This window comes from Rattus norvegicus, chromosome 1 (assembly GCF_036323735.1).
Source record: "Rattus norvegicus strain BN/NHsdMcwi chromosome 1, GRCr8, whole genome shotgun sequence".
NCBI classification, from domain to species: Eukaryota; Metazoa; Chordata; class Mammalia; order Rodentia; family Muridae; genus Rattus; species Rattus norvegicus.
Window position 1 is genome coordinate 167,491,529 of NC_086019.1, and position 17,063 is coordinate 167,508,591.

The 17,063-nt window shown below is 38.9% G+C and overlaps 1 protein-coding gene across 1 annotated transcript; it reads right to left on the reverse strand.

Moving 5' to 3' along the window:
• Positions 1-1,040: 1,040 nt before the first annotated feature.
• Positions 1,041-1,985, reverse strand: Or51v8 (olfactory receptor family 51 subfamily V member 8). Its single transcript, NM_001000154.1, has one exon. It carries the CDS (start codon positions 1,983-1,985, stop codon positions 1,041-1,043), a length of 945 nt encoding a protein of 314 aa, NP_001000154.1.
• Positions 1,986-17,063: the final 15,078 nt, after the last annotated feature.

Here is a 17,063-nt window from a genome sequence, read left to right on the forward strand (position 1 = left end):
ATAAACATTTGAATATTATCTATATCAAAGGTTGAGATGTTAAGTTAGGAACATATAAATATTCCTAATGAAGTATAATAAAGGCATTTATTTACTAAATAAGTGTAATAAATGAATTTGTCTAAATAAACCCAAATTTTAAATAAACAATACAAAGACATGAATTAAAGACAAAATTTTTCAAGTCACCAAAATCTTTCTCTATTAAAAGTTACTCTTCTGTCACCATTACATATTGGTAAATCTGGTGATCACAAATGTATACTGTGTCCTACTCTATCATTTAGTGTGATTGAAGCAGAGGCTTATATTTCCAGCTTCATCCTATTCATGTGATAGAACAAGGTAGCTATTTTGCTGAAGACACACCAATACAAGGTATCTATTGGCGTTTGTTTTATTATGTTTTAAATTATTAAAGAGCCAAAGAAATGAGATGGCAGAGCTATGAACACTCAGGTCCAGCAATGCAGAACTTCCTATAACTCCAGATTCAGGGTGGGGTAAAGATTCGGTCATCAGGAGGCACCTGTATTTATATGAGCCTATCCTACCATACACATATATAAAATTAGAAAATAAAATGAATCTTTTTTTAAAAAACAAAACCAAACTCTTGACCATACTCATGCATTATATTGCCACATGGATAAGCTGAAAATCAGAGATCATGTGTGCAACCTTAATATATAGACTGAAGTAAGAAGAATCAAAAATATAATTCAGTAATTTCATGAAGGGATATATCCATAAAAAGTTACTTTTCTCCTAATAGGAAGAAATAAATGCACCCTAAATCCACTGGTCATGATGTCATAATGCGGGAAAGATTTCCAAGTAAATTAAACTCATCCACTCATGTTTGTCAGAACATTCTAAGCTCATCTTCAAATATATATAATATATATACATATATATATGTATATTTGTAAATGTCAATCATGATAGTTGTAAGAAGCAGAAGTTAATCTTCAGTTCCTCACAGTCTTCTGAGACTGCACTTCTTTACCGCTAAGAACAATCACTGTGGACCTGAGGACTTAGGTTCCATTCAAGGAAAACAGTCTCTGGATTCTCACTCGTATCTGTTGAGTCTTGATACTATATATAATGGGGTTCATCAAGGGTGGGAAAAGGATGTAAATGTTGCCCATGAGGACCTGAACCAGTGGAGAGAGATGCTTCCCAAAACGGTGAACCATGGTCAGACCAATGATGGGGATGTAGAAAACCAAAACGGCAGAAATGTGAGATACACACGTTTGCAAAGACTTGATTCTCTCCTCCCGGGATGCAATGGACAGAACTGTGTGCAGGATCATCACATAGGAGGCAAGAATGAGCACTGCATCCAGCAACAGGGTGCAAATCACCAGAGACAGAGCATAGAAACTGTTAAAGCGGATATCTGAACATGACAGTCGAATCAAGTCTTGGTGCAGGCAGAAAGAGTGGGAGAGGAAATGAGGCCGGCAGTAATTTAAGAACTTCAGGCGGATAATAACCGGAGGAATGAGCATAGAACTCCTACATAAGATGGCCACTCCAATCTTTATGATTCTGTCATTGGTTAGGATGGAGGAATAGCGTAGAGGATTGCAAATGGCAATGTAGCAGTCAAAGGACATGGCGAGTAGAACGGAGGACTCCATGAAGGACAAACCATGAATGAAGTAAGACTGTGCAATGCAGGCATCAAGGCTGATCTCTTGAAGGAAGCTCCAAAGGATGCCCAGCACTGTGTGCACAGTGGACAGCCCCATGCAAAGGTCTGTGAGGGCTAACATGGCCAGGAAATAGAACATGGGCTGGTGCAGGCTTGGCTCTGTCCGGATCACATGAAGTATCATGCAGTTTCCCAGGAACACCATTGCATAGATGACTGAGAAAGGAATGGCAAACAAGATATAGTAGACTTCCAGGCCAGGAAATCCAGTGAGAACAAATCTAGAGGTACTTAAGTTTGACATCAAAAAAAGAGACATTGATAAAAAGTGCAAAATATTCCTGGAGTGCTATTCTACATTACATATCCCATATTAAAATTTCTAGAAATATGTATCGATTTGGGACAAAATATGAATTTCTGTAAGCAGAGAAACTTAGACCTAATCCTTGTAGGTGTAGCAGCGTAGAAACCTCCTGTACATCATAAGCATAGACCATTCAGACCTAGTATTAAAAGACACCAGGAAAGCAGGGAGTTTTATGTTGAAACAATAATGTCTATGGACTCGGGGGATTTAGATTGTCTACTTCCCTTCTGAGAATCAGTCCTAGAGGACATAAAAGTTGTTCACAGTGATGTCATGGTTAGTATACTCCTCAGAAGAATGTGAAACTCATGGGAAATTTTTCTCATTGGTACTAGAGGGGACATTTCACTGTCTTCAGGTCTTAATGATCCCTATGGAAAAAGATCAGCTGAAGTAACATATCTGTTTTAGAATATGACCACTAATGAAAAAGAATCAAAGCAATCTTAACTGAATCTGTACTTTTTAGTGAGTATCATGGTGCTTAGCTTCTATCTGAATTATTTGTCTAAATTATTTAAATTATATATTGTATTTTTCTCAATCTATAGGAAATGCCTTTTACAAATCACATTATTCTTAATTTTAATGACCTCATTTGTAGCATAAAATAATTCACAAAGATTTGAAACTGAAGGCCTAAAAATATATAGAATTTTTATAATCTGAAGAAATGTCCATTTTAAATAAATTGGGCATTTGAGAATGTAGCACATGTTGAATGATGCAACAGTAATTAAGAAAACAAATCTGATTTTCAGCAAATGGTGCTGGTTCAACTGGAGGTCAGCATGTAGAAGAATGCAGGTTGACCCATTCTTATCACCCTGTAAAAAGCTTAAGTCCAAGTGATTCAAGGACCTCCACATCAAACCAGATACAATCAAACTAATAGAAGCAAAGGTGGGGAAGAATCTTGAACACATGGGCACTGGGACAATTTCCTGAACAAAACACTAAGGCGACAAGAATACGCTTGGGAAGTAATAGGGAGGCAAAGTTTAGAACAGAGACAGAAGGAATACCCATTCAGAGCCTGCCCCACATATGTCTCAAACACTAATGCGCTAAGATCAGGAATCGACAAATGGGATCTCATAAAACTGCAAAGCTTCTGTAAGGCAAAGGACACTGTTGTTAGGACAAAATGGCAACCAACAGATTGGGAAAAGATCTTTACCAATCCCACAACAGATAGAGGGCTTATATCCAAAATATACAAAGAACTCACAAAGTTATACTGCAGGGAGACAAATAACCCTATTAAAACAAAGAATTCACAGCTGAGGAATGCCGAATGGCTGAGAAACACCTAAAGAAATGTTCAAAATCTTTAGTCATAAGGGAAATGCAAATCAAAACAACCCTGACATTTCACCTCACACCAGTGAGAATGGCTAAGCTCAAAAACTCAGGTGACGACACCCGCGGATCCCAGCCCACAGCAGCTCTCTGCTCCCAGACCCCGTGAGAGAGAAACCCAACTGCCTGGTCAGGTGGGCACTCCTGAGGCTGCAGAGCGGAAAAGACCACCAACACTGCTCACCCCTGCCCACATCCCTGTCCCAAGAGGAAACTGTATAAGGCCTCTGGGCTCTCATGGGGGAGGGCCCAGGAGCGGCAGGACCCCTGCCTGAGACACCGCTAGAACCTGAAGGAAACAGACGAGATAAACAGTTCTCTGCACCCAAATCCCGTGGGAGGGACAGCTAAACCTTCAGAGAGGCAGACAAGCCTGGGAAACCAGAAGAGACTGCTCTCTGCACACACATCTCGGACGCCAGAGGAAAAAGCCAAAGACCATCTGGAACCCTGATGCACTGAAGCTCCTGGAAGGGGCGGCACAGGTCTTCCTGGTTGCTGCCGCTGCAGAGAGCCTGTGGGCAGCACCCCACGAGCGAACTTGAGCCTCGGGACCACAGGTAAGACCAACTTTTCTGCTGCAAGAAAGCTGCCTGGTGAACTCAAGACACAGGCCCACAGGAACAGCTGAAGACCTGTAGAGAGGAAAAACTACACGCCCGAAAGCAGAACACTCTGTCCCCATAACTGACTGAAAGAGAGGAAAACAGGTCTACAGCACTCCTGACACACAGGCTTATAGGACAGTCTAGTAACTGTCAGAAATAGCAGAACAAAGTAACACTAGAGATAATCTGATGGCGAGAGGCAAGCGCAGGAACCCAAGCAACAGAAACCAAGACTACATGGCAACATCGGAGCCCAATTCTCCCATCAAAACAAACATGGAATATCCAAACACACCAGAAAAGCAAGATCTAGTTTCAAAATCATTTTTGATCATGATGCTGGAGGACTTCAAGAAAGACGTGAAGAACTCCCTTAGAGAACAAGTAGAAGCCTACAGAGAGGAATCACAAAAATGCCTGAAAGAATTCCAGGAAAACATAAATAAACAAGTAGAAGCCCATAGAGAGGAGACACAAAAATCCTTGATAGAATTCCAGGAAAACATAAATAAACAAGTAGAAGTCCATAGAGAGGAGACACAAAAATCCCTGAAAGAATTCCAGGAAAACACAATCAAAGAGTTGAAAGAATTAAAAATGGAAATAGAAGCAATCAAGAAAGAACACATGGAAACAACCCTGGATATAGAAAACCAAAAGAAGAGACAAGGAGCTGTAGATACAAGCTTCACCAACAGAATACAAGAGATGGAAGAGAGAATCTCAGGAGCAGAAGATTCCATAGAAATCATTGACTCAACTGTCAAAGATAATGTAAAGCGGAAAAAGCTACTGGTCCAAAACATACAGGAAATCCAGGACTCAATAAGATCAAACCTAAGGATAATAGGTATAGAAGAGAGTGAAGACTCCCAGCTCAAAGGACCAGTAAATATCTTCAACAAAATCATAGAAGAAAACTTCCCTAACCTAAAAAAAGAGATACCCATAGACATACAAGAAGCCTACAGAACTCCAAATAGATTGGACCATAAAAGAAACACCTCCCGTCACATAATAGTCAAAACACCAAACGCACAAAATAAAGAAAAAATATTAAAAGCAGTAAGGGAAAAAGGTCAAGTAACATATAAAGGCAGACCTATCAGAATCACACCAGACTTCTCGCCAGAAACTATGAAGGCCAGAAGATCCTGGACTGATGTCATACAGACCCTAAGAGAACACAAATGCCAGCCCAGGTTACTGTATCCAGCAAAACTCTCAATTAACATAGATGGAGAAACCAAGATATTCCATGACAAAACCAAATTTACACAATATCTTTCTACAAATCCAGCACTACAAAGGATAATAAATGGTAAAGCCCAACATAAGGAGGCAAGCTATACCCTAGAAGAAGCAAGAAACTAATCGTCTTGGCAACAAAACAAAGAGAGTGAAAGCACACAAACATAACCTCACATCCAAATATGAATATAAAGGGAAGCAATAATCACTATTCCTTAATATCTCTCAACATCAATGGCCTCAACTCCCCAATAAAAAGACATAGATTAACAAACTGGATACGCAACGAGGACCCTGCATTCTGCTGCCTACAGGAAACACACCTCAGAGACAAAGACAGACACTACCTCAGAGTGAAAGGCTGGAAAACAACTTTCCAAGCAAATGGTCAGAAGAAGCAAGCTGGAGTAGCCATTCTAATATCAAATAAAATCAATTTCCAACTAAAAGTGATCAAAAAAGATAAGGAGGGACACTTCATATTCATCAAAGGAAAAATCCACCAAGATGAACTCTCAATCCTAAATATCTATGCCCCAAATACAAGGGCACCTACATATGTAAAAGAAACCTTGCTAAAGCTCAAAACACACATTGCACCTCACACAATAATAGTGGGAGATTTTAACACCCCACTCTCATCAATGGACAGATCATGGAAACAGAAATTAAACAGTGATGTCGACAGACTAAGAGAAGTCATGAGCCAAATGGACTTAACGGATATTTATAGAACATTCTATCCTAAAGCAAAAAGTTATACCTTCTTCTCAGCTCCTCATGGTACTTTCTCCAAAATTGACCATATAATTGGTCAAAAAACGGGCCTCAACAGGTACAGAAAGATAGAAATAATCCCATGCGTGCTATCGGAACACCACGGCCTAAAACTGGTCTTCAATAACAATAAGGGAAGAATGCCCACATATACGTGGAAATTGAACAATGCTCTACTCAATGATAACCTGGTCAAGGAAGAAATAAAGAAAGAAATTAAAGACTTTTTAGAATTTAATGAAAATGAAGGTACAACATACCCAAACTTATGGGACACAATGAAAGCTGTGCTAAAAGGAAAACTCATAGCGCAGAGTGCCTGCAGAAAGAAACAGGAAAGAGCATATGTCAGCAGCTTGACAGCACACCTAAAAGCTCTAGAACAAAAAGAAGCAAATACACCCAGGAGGAGTAGAAGGCAGGAAATAATCAAACTCAGAGCTGAAATCAACCAAGTAGAAACAAAAAGGACCATAGAAAGAATCAACAGAACCAAAGTTGGTTCTTTGAGAAAATCAACAAGATAGATAAACCCTTAGCCAGACTAACGAGAGGACCCAGAGAATGTGTCCAAATTAACAAAATCAGAAATGAAAAGGGAGACATAACTACAGATTCAGAGGAAATTCAAAAAAATCATCAGATCTTACCATAAAAGCCTATATTCAACAAAACTTGAAAATCTGCAGGAAATGGACAATTTCCTAGACAGATACCAGGTACCGAAGTTAAATCAGGAACAGATAAACCAGTTGAACAACCCCAAAACTCATAAGGAAATAGAAGCAGTCCTTTAAGGTCTCCCAACCAAAAAGAGCCCAGGTCCGGACGGGTTTAGTGCAGAATTCTATCAGACCTTCATAGAAGACCTCATACCAATATTATCCAAACTATTCCACAAAATTGAAACAGATGGAGCACTACCGAATTCCTTCTATGAATCCACAATTACTCTTATACCTAAACCACACAAAGACACAACAAAGAAAGAGAACTTCAGACCAATTTCCCTTATGAATATCGACGCAAAAATACTCAATAAAATTCTGGCAAACCGAATCCAAGAGCACATCAAAACAATCATCCACCATGATCAAGTAGGCTTCATCCCAGGCATGCAGGGATGGTTTAATATACGGAAAACCATCAACGTGATCCATTATATAAACAAACTGAAAGAACAGAACCACATGATCATTTCATTAGATGCTGAGAAAGCATTTGACAAAATTCAACACCCCTTCATGATAAAAGTCCTGGAAAGAATAGGAATTCAAGGCCCATACTAAACATAGTAAAAGCCATATACAGCAAACCAGTTGCTAACATTAAACTAAGTGGAGAGAAACTTGAAGCAATCCCACTAAAATCAGGGACTAGACAAGGCTGCCCACTCTCTCCCTACTTATTCAATATAGTTCTTGAAGTTCTAGCCAGAGCAATCAGACAACAAAAGGAGATCAAGGGGATACAGATCGGAAAAGAAGAGGTCAAAATATCACTATTTGCAGAAGACATGATAGTATATTTAAGTGATCCCAAAAGTTCCACCAGAGAACTACTAAAGCTGATAAACAACTTCAGCAAAGTGGCTGGGTATAAAATTAACTCAAATAAATCAGTTGCCTTCCTCTATACAAAAGAGAAACAAGCCGAGAAAGAAATTAGGGAAACGACACCCTTCATAATAGACCCAAATAATATAAAGTACCTCGGTGTGACTTTAACCAAGCAAGTAAAAGATCTGTACAATAAGAACTTCAAGACACTGAGGAAAGAAATTGAAGAAGACCTCAGAAGATGGAAAGATCTCCCATGCTCATGGATTGGCAGGATTAATATAGTAAAAATGGCCATTTTACCAAAAGCAATCTACAGATTCAATGCAATCCCCATCAAAATACCAATCCAATTCTTCAAAGAGTTAGACAGAACAATTTGCAAATTCATCTGGAATAACAAAAAACCCAGGATAGCTAAAACTATCCTCAACAATAAAAGGACCTCAGGGGGAATCACTATCCCTGAACTCAAGCAGTATTACAGAGCAATAGTGATAAAAACTGCATGTTATTGGTACAGAGACAGACAGATAGACCAATGGAATAGAATTGAAGACCCAGAAATGAACCCACACACCTATGGTCACTTGATTTTTGACAAAGGAACCAAAACCATCCTATGGAAAAAAGATAGCATTTTCAGCAAATGGTGCTGGTTCAACTGGAGGGCAACATGTAGAAGAATGCAGATCGAACCATGCTTATCACCCTGTACAAAGCTTAAGTCCAAGTGGATCAAGGACCTCCACATCAAACCAGACACACTCAAACTAATAGAAGAAGAACTAGGGAAGCATCTGGAACACATGGGCACTGGAAAAAATTTCCTAAACAAAGCACCAATGGCTTACGCTCTAAGATCAAGAATCGACAAATGGGATCTCATAAAACTGCAAAGCTTCTGTAAGGCAAAGGACACTGTGGTTAGGACAAAACGGCAATCAACAGATTGGGAAAAGATCTTTACCAATCCTACAACAGATAGAGGCCTTATACCCAAAATATACAAAGAACTCAAGAAGTTAAACTGCAGGGAAACAAATAACCCTATTAAAAAATGGGGTTCAGAGCTAAACAAAGAATTCACAGCTGAGGAATGCCGAATGGCTGAGAAACACCTAAAGAAATGTTCAACATCTTTAGTCATAAGGGAAATGCAAATCAAAACAACCCTGAGATTTCACCTGACACCAGTGAGAATGGCTAAGATCAAAAACTCAGGTGACAGCAGATGCTGGCGAGGATGTGGAGAAAGAGGAACACTCCTCCATTGTTGGTGGGATTGCAGACTGGTAAAACCATTCTGGAAATCAGTCGGGAGGTTCCTCAGAAAATTGGACATTGAACTGCTTGAGGATCCAGCTATACCTCTCTTGGGCATATACCCAAAAGATTCCTCAACATATAAAAGAGACACGTGCTCCACTATATTCATCGCAGCCTTATTTATAATAGCCAGAAAATGGAAAGAACCCAGATGCCCTTCAACAGAGGAATGGATACAGAAAATGTGGTACATCTACACAATGGAATATTACTCAGCTATGAAAAACAATGACCTTATGAAATTCGTAGGCAAATGGTTGGAACTGGAAAATATCATCCTGAGTGAGCTAACCCAATCACAGAAAGACATTCATTGTATGCACTCATTGATAAGTGGCTATTAGCCCAAATGCTGAATTACCCTAGATCCCTAGAACAAACGAAACTCAAGAGGGATGATCAAAATGTGAATGCTTCACTCCTTCTTTAAATGAGGAAAAAGAATACCCTTGGCAGGGAAGGGAGAGGCAAAGATTAAAACAGAGACTGAAGGAACACCCATTCAGAGCCTGCCCCACATGTGGCCCATACATATACAGCCACCCAATTAGACAAGATGGATGAAGCAAAGAAGTGCAGGCGGACAGGAGCCGGATGTAGATCGCTCCTGAGAGACACAGCCAGAATACAGCAAATACAGAAGCGAATGCCAGCAGCAAACTACTAAACTGAGAATAGGTCCCCCGTTGAAGGAATCAGAGAAAGAACTGGAAGAGCTTGAAGGGGCTCGAGACCCCAAAAGTACAACAATGTCAAGCAACCAGAGCTTCCAGGGACTAAGCCACTACCTAAAGACTATACATGGACTGACCCTGGACTCTGACCCCATAGGTAGCAATGAATATCCTAGTAAGAGCACCAGTGGAAGGGGAAGCCCTGGGTCCTGCTAAGACTGAACCCCCAGTGAACTAGACTGTGGGGGGAGGGCGGCAATGGGGGGAGGGTTGGGAGGGGAACACCCATAAGGAAGGGGAGGGGGGAGGGGGATGTTTGCCCGGAAACCGGGAAAGGGAATAACACTTGAAATGTATATAAGAAATACTCAAGTTAATAAAAAAAAACAAAACAAAACAAAACAAAACAAAACAAAACAAAAAAAAAAACTCAGGTGACAGCAGATGCTGGCGAGGATGCGGAGAAAGAGGAACACTCCTCCATTGTTGTTGGGATTGCAGACTGGTACAACCATTCTGGAAATCAGTCTGGAGGTTCCTCAGAAAATTGGACATTGAACTGCCTGAGGATCCAGCTGTACCTCTCTTGGGCATATACCCAAAAGATGCCCCAACATATAAAAAAGACACGTGCTCCACTATGTTCATCGCAGCCTTATTTATAATAGCCAGAAACTGGAAAGAACCCAGATGCCCTTCAACAGAGGAATGGATACAGAAAATGTGGTACATCTACACAATGGAATATTACTCAGCTATCAAAAACAATGACCTTATGAAATTCGTAGGCAAATGGTTGGAACTGGAAAATATCATCCTGAGTGAGCTAACCCAATCACACAAAAACACACATGGTATGCACTCATTGATAAGTGGCTATTAGCCCAAATGCTTGAATTACACTAGATGCCTAGAACAAATGAAACTCAAGACGGATGATCAAAATGTGAATGCTTCACTCCTTCTTTAAAAGGGGAACAAGAATACCCTTGGCAGGGAATAGAGAGGCAAAGATTAAAACAGAGACAGAAGGAACACCCATTCAGAGCCTGCCCCACATGTGGCCCATACATATGCAGCCATCCAATTAGACAAGATGGATGAAGCAAAGAAGTGCAGGCGGACAGGAGCCTGATCTCAGGATCGCTCCTGAGAGACACAGCCAGAATACAGCAAACACAGAGGCGAATGCCAGCAGCAAACCACTGAACTGAGAATAGGACCCCTGTTGAAGGAATCAGAGAAAGAACTGGAAGAGCTTGAAGGGGCTCGAGACTCCTTATGAACAACAATGCCAAGCAACCAGAGCTTCCAGGGACTAAGCCACTACCTAAAGACTATACATGGACTGACCCTGGACTCTGCCTTCATAGGTAGCAATGAATATCCTAGTAAGAGCACCAGTGGAAGGGGAAGCCCTGGGTCCTGCTAAGACTGAACCCCCAGTGAACTAGATTGTTGGGGGGAGGGAGGCAATGGGGGGAGGATGGGGAGGGGAACACCAATAAGAAAGGGGAGGGGGGAGAGATGTGTTTGCCCGGAAACCGGGAAAGGGAATAACACTGGAAATTTATATAAGAAATACTCAAGTTAATAAAAAAAAAGAAAAAAGAAAATTATGGGGAAATGATGTAATTATATCATAATCTCAAAAAATATTGTCATCTTAATTTTTTTATTTTTCTTATTGGAATATTTTATTCACATTTCATTATCCCATTTCTCATTTTCAAGTGCATAAACCTCCCATCCCATCTGCCCTCCCCCTGCTGCTATGAGAGTGTTCCCCCAGTCACCCACCCACCCCTTCCCACCTCCCCACCCTACATTCCTCTATACTAGGGCATCAAGCCTTGGCAGGAACAAGGGTTTCTCCTCCCATTGATACCCATCAAGGCCATCCTATGTTACATATGCAGCTGCCACCATGGGTCTGTCCATGTGTACTCTTTGAATGGTGGTTTAGTCCCTGAGACCTTTGGTTAGTTGACATGGTCCTTAGGGTATTGCAAATGCCTTCAGCTCCTTCAATTCTCTCTCTAACTCTTCTATTGGGGACCCCCATTCTCAGTTCAATGGTTGCCTGCAAGCATCTGCCTTTGTATTTGTCATGCTCTGGCAGAGCCTTCGGGAGACACCTATATCAGGCTCCTGTCAGCATGCACTTCTTAGCAGAGAAAATATAAGCATGTAGAATGATTATTCTAAGAATTTTTTTCAAAAAACAAAGACATCGATTAACAGTAATAAATAACACAGCTACATATTTTAATGTTGTTTGGAATCCCAAAGTAATCAATAGCTATACAAAGGACACTGTCATTAGAACAAAAGGGCAACCAACAGATTGGGAAAATGTGTTTACCAATCCTACATCCAATAGATGTAGAGGGATAATATCCAATATATACAAAGAACTCAAGAAGTTAGACTCTAGATAAGCAAATAACCTTTTAAAAATGGGGTACAGAGCTAAACAATAAGTTCTCAGCTGAGGAATGCCATATGACTGAGAAGTACTTAAAGAAACATTCAACATCCTTAGTGATCAGGGAAATGCAAATCAAAACAACCCTGAGATTCCACCTCACACCAGTCAGAATGGCTAAGATCAAAAACTCAGATGGCAACAGATGTTGGTAAGGATGTGGAGAAAGAGGAACACTCCTCCATTGTTGGTGGAATTGCAAGCTGTTACAACCACCCTGGAAATCAGTCTGGAGGTTCCTCAGAAAATTGGACATAGTACTACCCGAGGACCCATCTATACCTCTCCTTGGCATATACTCAAATGATGCTCCAACATATAACATATAAAGATACATACTCCACTATGTTCATAGCAGCCTTATTTATAATAGCCAGAAGCTGGAAAGAAACCAAATGCCCTTCAACAGAGGAATGGATACAGAAAATGTGGTACATTTACCCAATGAATACTACTCAGATATTAAAAATAGTGACTTCATGAAGATCATAGCAAATGGATCGACGTAGAAAATATCATCCTGAGTGAGGTAACCCAATCACAAAAAACTCACATAGTATGTACTCACTGATAAGTGGCTATTACCCCAAAAGCTCGAATTACCCATGATACAATATACACAGACCAACTGAAGCTCAAGAAGACGGATGACCAAAGTGCAGAAGTCTCAGTACTTCTTATGGGGAGGAACAAAAATATTCATAGGGGGAGATATGGAGAAAAAGTTTGGATCAGAGACTGAAGGAATGGCCATTCAGAGCCTGCCCCACCTGGGGATCCAGCCCATATACATACAGCCACCAAACCCAGAAAATATTGCTGATGCCAAGAAGTGCATGATGACAGGAGCCTGTTATAGCTGTTTCCTGAGAGGCTCAGCAAGAGCCTGACAAATACAGAGGTGAATGATAGCAGCCAACCATTGAACCGAGAACAGGGTCCTCATTTGAGGAGTTAGAGAAAGGATTGAAGGAGCTCAAGGAGTTTTCAACCCCATATGAACAATACCAACCAACCAGTGTTCCCAGGAACTAAATCATCATCCAAAGAGCACACATGGACAGACTCATGGCTCCAATTGCATATGTAGCAGAGGATGGCCTTATTGGGCACCAATGGGAGGAGCCCTTGGTCCTGCCAAGGCTGGACCATCCCCAGTGTAGAGGAGTTTCAAGGCAGGGAGCCAGGGAGAGGTAGGTGGATGGATGGTGGAACACCCTCATAGAAGAAGGGGAAAGGGGGATGGGTTAGGGGGTTTATGAATGGGAAACTGGGAAAGGTGACCATTTGAAATATAAATTTAAAAAATTCAATAAAAATGTTAATAAATAAATAAATAGTTCAGTAAAGACAAGAAATGTCCTCTTTTTCTGTGGAATTTTACTGTTAGCATTATCTGCATTCGTTTCTCCTTTGGGTTTGGTTTAAATATCACATAAAATTTCCTTGTTTTTTCATCAAATGAATAGTTGAAATAGCAAATGTATCTTTATGAGTATATATATTTTCTGTACTTTAGTTGCTATATTTATGATTATAAAAGATATTCAAATTTCCCTCTACAGTGGAAAAATCTGATTTAATGCTTATTCAGTTTTAAAAGAAAGTGTATAAAGATTTGAAAGGGAAGACAGGGCAGAATATTACTCAGTCAACTTCACGTTTAGTAAGGACTATAGGTCAGTTCCCAGCACTAACAGAAGACTGGAACATTTTCTTAAAGCTTTGTTTCAAAGCAGTATATTGGGAGATAATGGACAAGGGAAAATATGACAAAGATATGTTGTATAAAAATATTTAAACTCAGCACAAAATATTAACTAGAAAAAATACATAAAATAAAAGGTCAAATTTTAAAAAAGGAAAATCAATCTCTTGGGTTGGCAAGATAGCTAAGTGGGGGTAAGCATTCGTGGAGCAAGCTTGCCAACCTGAGTTTGATTTGTGGATCTCATATTGGAGGAGAACAGGCTCCCAAAAGTCATCCTCTGGCTCCCTAATTATTTGTGTGACATACACACACACCAATAAATAAATTTAACATTAACTGAGTTTCAAAGTATTTTATGTTTACTTGAACAATATATATTCCATTATCATTCTCAGATAGAGCACTTTATAAATATTAATTAGCTCAGGTTGGCTATTTGTGTGCTCAAAATAACATGCTTGTTATTTTGGCTGTTTCTTTTCTCAAGTGCTAAGAAAATGATTTCATCTCTCTTTTCTCTTATAGTAGTGCTTATGGAGATTTTAAGGAGATTTTAAGGAGAGTACTTGTTTGGATGGTAATGAACTGGTCCCTTCTTCATTGGGAACTCACACAATAACCCCGTCAAACCTCCTTAATCTCAAAATCCATTTTATATTAAACACGGCCACTCTGAGTTTGTTGTTGTTGTCTTTAGGATCCAGGAGTAAACATAATTTTCTATTCTCTATATTATAAAAACCCATGTGTGTTTCTACAATTAAAGGACATTTCTGTTAAGGAAGTAGATTTTGGGTTGTTTTCAATTATTTAGACTTTATAATAGTCATCATTAGTATAACTGCTTTATAAATATCCTATTGTGTTAATTTTCCATATACTCCATCTTTTGTTCCCTTTCTTGTCTTTCCTTGCTCCATGTTATACACTTTATTAATTTACTAATCATAGCTTTGTTGTCTAATGTTAATCTGAGTAATATAAATAGTCAACTTACCAGTTGCCTTTAAATTACACTATGAGGAATTCCAAGTAGTATTCTCTCATTTTCCTTCCAAGCCCTTTGTGTTATTTCTGAGCTTACATATTAAATTCCAGGATACTTTATTGTTTATATTAAACAATTAATCACATACAACCAGGGTAATTTAATAAAAAATAAAATAATGATATATACAACAAACTATTTTTGATGATTGAAACTAGAATTTCATGGATTCTCAGACAAGTTTGGCATCATAGCTATGACTCCAGCCTTCTTCTGTTTAGGTGCTTTTAAAAGTCAGTGTGTATATATGTATGCATGTTCATGTGCAATTGGTGCCCATGTGTATCACAGGACATATGAGGATGACATCAGAGGGTTTCAGTCATTTTCTACCACTCTTTTGAATGAGAGCCTCTTTCTGCTTACCACTGTGTACATAAGGCTACGTGGTCTACAAGACTCCAGACATTGTCCTATGTTCATCTTCTATACTGCCATAATGTACTCAAAACAAATATACACCGAAATCTTCTTACTATGTGTCAAGCATTGTATTTATGTAGCCATATAACCAACCCTTCTACTGTTATTTTTAGTACTTTTAGTACTCATACAATGTATTTTTATCATGTTCATTTCCTTATTTCAACACCTTGAAGATCCATACAAACTTAACATTATTCTCTTTTCATTTTGAACTTATCAACTACAATGTCTGCCATGCATATGCCCTTGAATATGTGGCCTTCCACCAGAAAGTGGTCAACCTGCCAAGAACTACACCTTTATGAAGACTAGCTTTTCTTCCCTTGAAGCTCTTGACTGCCAATGTCTCATTAGCTAATAATTAATGAACTTTTTAAAATAATAACTCTTAAGTATAGATGACCTCTTTTACTTAAAAATTTAAGTGTATTCATTTTATTTTATGTCTGATTATATTGCCTGCATGTTTGTATATGCACTATATGTGCTTGATGACCTCAAAGTTCAAAGAGAGTATCAGATAAAATGGTACTAGAATTATTAATGGCTGTGCCAACTGTGTGGATGTTGAGAACCCAACCTAGATCCTCTACTAGATGAACAAGTGCTCTGAACTGCTATGTCAACAGTTCTGACACTTTTTCAACTGTTTATTAAGACAAAATTTCACTCATTTGCCCAGGCTGGCCTTGAACACATGGTAACCTAAGTAGATCTTTAACCTGTGATCCTCTTATCACCTACTCCCAAAAAACTGCATGATACGTCCCAGTTCCATACGTTATTTTATGCTATATTTATCATATATTCTTTAAAAATTTATTCTGGAATTTTCATATTAGCATTTTAATTGATTTGAATTTATTACTATAATGAAAAATCTTAGAGCATTCATCTATATCACATCTGTCATAAAAACTAACAAATTGTTATTTAGGGAAAGAAGAATTTCTTTCATTGCTCATTTTTTTTTTGCCACGTTGATTTGATTTCAAAAATGGCAAATATTTAAGGCAGAGAGAGTTGAGTTTAATGATAAATGCACAGAATGTGTATCCTTCTCTACCAGGACACATGTACCGTTAGTTTTATATTTCATAATAGTTTCATAAAAATATTTAAAAGTAAAACTGGAGGTTTCAAAAACAAAGTGGGTTTTTCCTACAGACTACACAGCTTATATTGTACTTTATGCACTCTGAAAATATGCATGTGGTTTCAGGTATATTTAGACAATTCACTTTTACTGAGATTTTCCTTATAGATGAATAATTATTATCCTTTTTTTTTTTGGTTCTTTTTTTCGGAGCTGGGGACCAAACCCAGGGCCTTGCACTTCCTAGGCAAGCGCTCTACCACTGAGCTAAATCCCCAACCCCAATTATTAGCCTTTTTGAAACAAGACTCTACATTCCAATTTATTAATTTCCCCATCCTCTATAGCGTTTTCTAGATTTTTTTACACATTCTAAAACATTTTAGCATTTGTTTTCCATTTTACTTTTAAATTATTTAATGGCTGCCCTGGAATTATTATCATTCATATAAAAATCACTGAAGTCCACTATCAAATACCAGTACACTATAGCATAGCGAGAGGAGGTACCATATGATGGAGATCCTCCTCTCACCCTTTACGAAGTTCATTCTTCATATTGCTTTCCCATTGCCTACAGTCTTGTGACTGTAGAATGCTCTGAATGATGTTTTATTCTAAATAAAAGCAAGAAAAATCAAGCATTTCACAACTATTAGACTATTTTGATTTTATTTATAACAAAACACAGATCCACA

Excerpts from the sequence above, each read along its gene's own strand:
- Or51v8 (NM_001000154.1), bottom strand. The coding sequence starts at position 1,985 with ATGTCTCTTTTTTTGATGTCAAACTTAAGTACCTCTAGATTTGTTCTC.